General features: G+C 51.1%; 1 protein-coding gene across 1 annotated transcript; it reads left to right on the forward strand.

Annotated features, from left to right (window-relative positions):
- The first annotated feature begins 2,933 nt into the window (after positions 1-2,933).
- On the forward strand, positions 2,934-4,943 carry LOC119320926 (G-type lectin S-receptor-like serine/threonine-protein kinase LECRK1). Its single transcript, XM_037594828.1, has one exon. It carries the CDS (start codon positions 2,934-2,936, stop codon positions 4,941-4,943), a length of 2,010 nt encoding a protein of 669 aa, XP_037450725.1.
- Positions 4,944-6,652: the final 1,709 nt, after the last annotated feature.

Genomic DNA, 6,652 nt, shown 5'->3' on the forward strand with positions numbered 1-6,652 from the left:
TGGCGCACCTGCTTCTGGTGCGTCATTAAAAGTTTTACAAAAAAAAGTATATATTCTAATGGCGCACCGTGGCACAGTGCGCCATTACTAGTTTAGAATGTTTGGAAAAAAATTATTACTAGTGACGCACCTTGTGCCTGGTGCGTCATTAGTATCTTCCACACTAATGACGCACCAGAACATGGTGTGGGGCACCACCTGACAGGTGCGTTATTAGTGTCTATCCCATCTATAGCCCTTTTTCTAATAGTGTCAGTGAAGTTCAGATCACGCAAGGGGTTGAAGACAAGTGGAGTTGGTTATGGAATTCAAAGGGAACCTACTCGGTGGAATCAGTCTGTAAAGCACACTTTGCTCCATCGATTCAATGTAGCACTGACTGCATCATTTGGAAGGCTTGGGCTCCCCTGAAATGCAATTTTTTCCTTTGGTTGGTCGTCAGGGGGCGAGTCTGGATAGCAGACCGTCTTGCCAAGCGAGACTTGCCACATATTGATGCATGTTGTTTCTGCAACAATGTGCAAGAATCTCCTCATCATCTATTCATCGGCTGCAGCGTCATCAACATCATTTAGAGTTCGGTGCTTCATTGGGCAAATCTAAGCGAGGCCATTCCCCAAAATGCTACTACCTCTCTCCAAAATTGGTGGCAAGAGGCCAGAACTAGAGTCCAGGACTCTAGCAAGGATTCCTCGAATATGATGGTACCATTAATTATTTAGAGCATTTGGAGAGAAAGGAATGGAAGAATATTTGAAAATTCCCACACGCCGCTTCAAAGAGTCATTGATCAAATCAAAATTAATGCAGAGCAATGGGCGGAAGCTAGTCTAGGCCGTTTTGTAATTCACTAGTTAGCTTTAGATCTTTGTTGGTAGTCTGGTGGACTAGACTTCGTAGCTCGTAGGTTGTTTTGGTTTACCGTGACTTCACTGCTTTTCTACTCTGGTTTGCTTCAGCTTGTAACTCTATTGGTTGTGTACTTTTTCCCTCTCTTCAATATAATACATGCAGCCCTCCTGCATGGTTCAAAAAAAAAATAGTTTTGCTAAAACACATCTAAGATGTGCTCTAAGTATTTTATGTATTGCACACGCGTCGTCATGTTTTGGTTAGTACTCCCAGTGCTTTTTGCTCTGCAAATTAAGTTTTTGCAAAAAAAAAAAACAATTAGTTTGTGTTTTACCCATCCACATCAATGTATGCACCACAAACAAACCTTAAATTTTAGAACGTGGACCAACATGCACATACTGCATGCAACCCAGTCTTTCTTTTTTCTTTTTTCTTTTTTTTGTGTGGAGAAGTCTTTCTTTTTCTCAGTCTGGAGTTAAATGCAGGGTTAATAAGAAGAAAAAAAAACACACACACACACACACACAGTATTATTTTACACAGCGACTACACATGAGTTGCCTGAATTTTGAATTGAGATAAGTCGATTCAGCATAGAAGAGACATGCAGTGTCAAGGCGGAAGATGGCGGCGGCAAGTGCGACGAGGTGCTGGAACACCGGTGAGTTCTCGGCGGGAGTGACCCATAGCCGGGGACAAAACGCCACCGGGCGTGGGCGGTGGCAGCAGGCAGCCGATCGCCACTAGAAGGCAGATTGGAGAAGGAACAAGTAAACAAAGGCACGGGAGCGGTCCGATTTAGACCTTCTCGTCAAAAATATTTGACTAATCCTAATCTAATTTTCAGGCAACTTATCTATATTGTCTACGGAAAACACTTCCAATCATGCAGTCGATCGAGGCCGGTCGACCGAGTGCGTGTCCGTTTGATTTGCGTCATGATCCGTGCTTCACTACGGTGGACCCCAACTCATGTAAGCTCGCTGTCTACCCCACCAACCCCCATCACCGCCCCAACCAACTTCTACAAATCACCCAACATTGACTGCTACGAGCATGCTGCTATCGGCGATGCCGTGTGCGGCCGCAAACTACTCGACGCTGCAAGCCGGTGCTTGAGGACGACTTTCCGTTGCAAGCCCGAGCTTGGAGACAATGTGCCCATGCGACAACCTCACCACAACAAGGGCTGTGTTACAGAAGCACCGACTCCATATAGCAGCATGATGACAGATGTTGCGGCCGGATTGCAACATGACCGATGTTGTGGTCGAGCTACAATGTCATCTGCGAGGTCACCGTGATATCGCAACATGTCCAATACTGCTACTGACAATGTTGCACAGATCCAACGACTCTTGACCCGGCAGATTTTTACGCGTCCTCGGGCCATTATCGATAGCCGGCGCCACTATTTTACGCGTCGCGGCGGCAACGGGCACAGAAGAAGTCCATAGTATCACTATCTTATCGCCTGCACTCTACCGGCACGCCTTCTCTGCTAGTTTGATTAATCACCGAGAGCTACATTCCGTCATCCGTTTGAAAGGTCGAAACTACGACTATTTCGCCCAACAAGTCTCGTCTTCCTTGAGAAAACACGATTGACCTGTTGAATGGTTGGTAGCTAGTACTGCTACTAGTAACTGCAATCATCGTACTCTACGCAGTTAGCGAGCAAGTATAGATTGAGCCTAGTAAGCAGCTCACCATCCATGGCTGCTAACCATTTGCATCTGCTGTTGTGCTTAGCGCTAGCCATGCTTGTTTCCCTCGACTTTTCATGCGCGCAAAGGGGCATCACATCTCTGTCCCCCGTGAAGGCCGACGCAGGCGCCGGCTGGTCGTCCCCGTCAGGCCGCTTCTCCTTCGGCTTCTACGCCACGGAAGGCGGCCTCGCAGTTGGCGTCTGGCTCGCCACCACGCCCAACGTAACCATCACGTGGACTGCGAAGCGCAACGACACGGCAACAGGCGGCACGCTAAGGCTCGCCGACGACGGCCGTCTCCTCTGGATAGGCGCGAGCGACCACGACAGGACCATCGCGCAGCCGTCCAGGCCGGCCGTGGCGGGCGCCATGCGCGATGACGGCAACTTTGTGCTGTTCGGCGCTGACGGCGCCGTGGTGTGGCAGACGTTCGAGTCCTCGGCGGACACCCTGGTCGCCGGGCAGGACCTCGTGCCCGCGACGCAGCTCTTCTCCAGCGTGTCCGACACAAACAAGGCCGTCGGGAAGTACCGGCTCGCCAACCAGCAAGAGGACGGCAACCTGGTGTTGTACCCGGTGGGCACGCCGAACGACCCAGCCTCGTCGTACTGGAACACGGGGACGTTCAATTTGGGTTTCACCCACATCTTGCGCCTTGATACCAGTGGCGTGCTCTACCTAGTGAACAGCAATGGGAGCTTTACCAAGAACCTGACACAGCCTAGAGCCTTAAGAGCGGGAGAGCAAGCCTACTACCGACTCACGCTTGATCCTGACGGAATTCTGCGTTTGTACCGCCATGCCTTCGTGTCAGGCGGTTCGAACATTACCCTCGTCGTGTGGAGCGCTCTGACCGATCGGTGCGATGTCCATGGCGTTTGCGGGCACAACAGCTACTGTGTCCTCGACCAGGATCGGCCTAGCTGTTTGTGCCCGCCAGGGTTCGATTTTCTCGACGCGAGCAATGCGGAGCTCGGTTGCACGGCGAACTCCAGCGCCGGCGATTGTAAATGGGGGCAGCAACAAGATGCCGCAGACTTCTCCGTGAAGTCCATGCCGAACATGAGGTGGGCGGACGTACCGTACGAGACGGTGCGCAATGCCACGAGCGCGGCAGAGTGCATGGCGGCATGCATGGCCGACTGCTTGTGCGTCGTAGTGCTGCGGGACACCGACAAAGGCACGTGCAGCAAGCAGCAGCTCCCTCTGCGGTACGGCCGCGCTGGAGGCAGATACACGCTGTTCGTCAAGACCGCGGGAGCGGCGACAGGCGGCAGCGGCACCCGCAGCAAACCCGTCGGGCGCACGACCGTCATCGCGTTGGTTTGCATCGGCATCCTGGCATGCGTCGCGTTGTCGGCCTTCATTGCGGCCGGGTGGCTGCTCCACGTGAAACGGAGGGCCGTGCTCCGGAACGTGGCACCCGCGAACACGGACGCCGACGGCGGCGAAGGCTTGGACGAGGAGGAGGAGGAGGCGGCGCCCCTGAGGTCGTACACTTACCTGGAGCTGGAGCGCGCCACGTACTGCTTCCGTGACCCGGTGGGCCGCGGCGCGTTCGGCACGGTGTTCAAAGGTGCGCTGCGCAACGGCGAGCAGGCTATCGCCGTGAAGCGGCTGGAGAAGCTCGTGGAGGATGGCGAACGGGAGTTCCAGAGAGAGGTGCGCGCCATCGGGCGGACGAGCCACCGCAACCTGGTCCGCCTCCTCGGCTTCTGCCACGAGGGCGCGCACCGCCTCCTGGTGTACGAGTTCATGAGCAACGGTTCGGTGACCGACCTGCTGTTTAGGGGTGCTGCCTCGACGCCTCCGTGGTCCGACCGTCTTGGCATCGCGCTCGACGTGGCCCGGGGCCTGCACTACCTCCACGACGAGCTCAGCAGTCGCGTGATCCACTGTGACGTCAAGCCGCAGAACATCCTCATAGACGCGGCTGGCACGGCCAAGATCGCCGACTTCGGGCTCGCCAAACTGCTCCAACCTGACCAGACACACACTTTCACCGGTGTCCGCGGCACGCGTGGGTACCTGGCCCCCGAGTGGTACAGGGGCACGGGCCCTGTCACGGCGAAGATTGACGTGTACAGCTACGGCGTGGTGCTGCTCGAGATCATGACGTGCAGGAGGAACATGGAAATGGAGGAGGCCGGCGAGGAGCAAACCCTGATGGAGCTGGTGTATGAGTGCCTACTGAAGGGTGAGCTGAATAGGGCCATGAAAAGCGAGGAGGAGGTCGATACGGCGGCCGTGGAGTGGGTGGTGAAGGTTGGGCTCTTGTGCGTGCAAGGAGAACCTGAGTCTAGGCCGTCCATCAAAACCGCCATCTTAATGCTGGAAGGACATCTAGACGTACCATTTCCTTCGCCTCCGGCTTCTTAGCTAGTGATGAACTTTCATATCACCCAGGTCGTTCCGGACATGATGAACTACTCAGCTATCAAATGCAGACGCCGTTAAAATTGATGGAGTCGAACACATTTGTCTTGAATGCAAATGACATTCACATATAGATGATGTTTTCCTAGAACATTTAGATAGCTTATTTCCATTTTTCTGGTTAGTATGAATTTGTTATGAAGTTTTCAAAGTAACGATCAAATGGTCAAAGGGCAAAAGCATAAAAGAAGCAAACACACTCGGGAAAAACTGATTTTTTTAAAACTAGCGGCAAATCAAACCGATGGGATACAAGTAGGGGCATAAAATTAATTATCCAAGCCATCACCGCCGCCATGGTGCCCCCGGCTTTCTAGTGATGAACTTTCATATCACCCAGGTCGCTCGGAACATGATGAACAACTCGGCTATCAAATGCAGATGCCGTTAAAATTGGTGAAGTAAAATAAAAGGGTACAAAATACAAACACGGGGTTACTATTACTTTTGGAAGGAAAAAAAGTGGAAAAAGGATATATTAAGGGCTTGTTTGGGACTGCTCCGCTTCACCAAAATCAGCTTCACTCCACCAATTCCACTTTGGAGCAGTTTCATATAGAAGTTGTAGCACTACCGAATAGAATGTTTAGATTGCATGGAGCTCCAGCTTCAAGAATGGGAAATTTGGTGGAAAGGATCAATTTGATTGGTTGAGGGGGAAGAAACGGAGGGGTATCCACTTACTGGTGGTAGTGGTTGGTAATTTTCGCCCAACTGCAGCTTCTAGAGTTTTTTGAAGCACCCCTTGAAGAGCTTCATAAAAATCTGGGAGGTGTACCCCAGATTTTACTTTTTTTTGTGGAATGGCATATCATGGAGTTTCCCCGTTTGGCTTGTATTTTCCAGAGCGAAGCTGAATTTTAAGGAGCAGAGCAGTCCCAAACAGGCTCTAAACCCTCAAGGAAACAAGAAATTTTGGTTCGCTGAGCATCAAAAAGCATGTAGCAAGGCGAGAAAGCTCCTTCGCGGCCATGCTGTTGGAACGCTCGATCGAGCATCACGTGTTGGTCATTGTCCTTCCATGCATTGACCATCCAAAATTCTCTTCCCCCAGGAATTCTAATGGTGGGACTCAACGTGTCCCGCCCCACGACATCCATGCTCGAGATACCACTAACTGCCCACATTGCGGTAGAATGAGTAGAAGGTGTCTTCTTTCACTCCTAGCTCAGCATCAACCATGGATTGTGGGTTGATGCCTCCATGGTAGGAGCAAGGCCGGTCCTGAGAATTCAGGGGCCCGGGACGAAACTATAACTCGGGGCCTTTACCGTAGACCATAAAAGACTATTAAATAACTATCTTGAATTGTCAGCTAAAGGAAATACAATTATTGTTTTGTTTTATACAAGTCTCTTCTTCACTAGTATGTCCAATAGCTATTTCACTGAGATTATCCCAACTTCTTAGATCATAAGCAGCCATAGTAAAACTTGGTACCTCCAAGGACTTGCAAATGATTTAAAAGCCAAAAGATCACTTACATTATTATTACCCATGTTGATGTCAACACTGTAATATGCAAAATCCTTGTCGTCCAAATCAACATTAGTTTATGGATGTGGCAACTATCAGTGAGTTGGCAAACTGGCTAATGCACGCTCGATTTTCCGACCAGGCAATCTGTTCCCGATTAAGCAACTGTATCTGGA

Source organism: Triticum dicoccoides, chromosome 6B, assembly GCF_002162155.2.
Source record: "Triticum dicoccoides isolate Atlit2015 ecotype Zavitan chromosome 6B, WEW_v2.0, whole genome shotgun sequence".
In the NCBI taxonomy this organism is placed as follows: Eukaryota; Viridiplantae; Streptophyta; class Magnoliopsida; order Poales; family Poaceae; genus Triticum; species Triticum dicoccoides.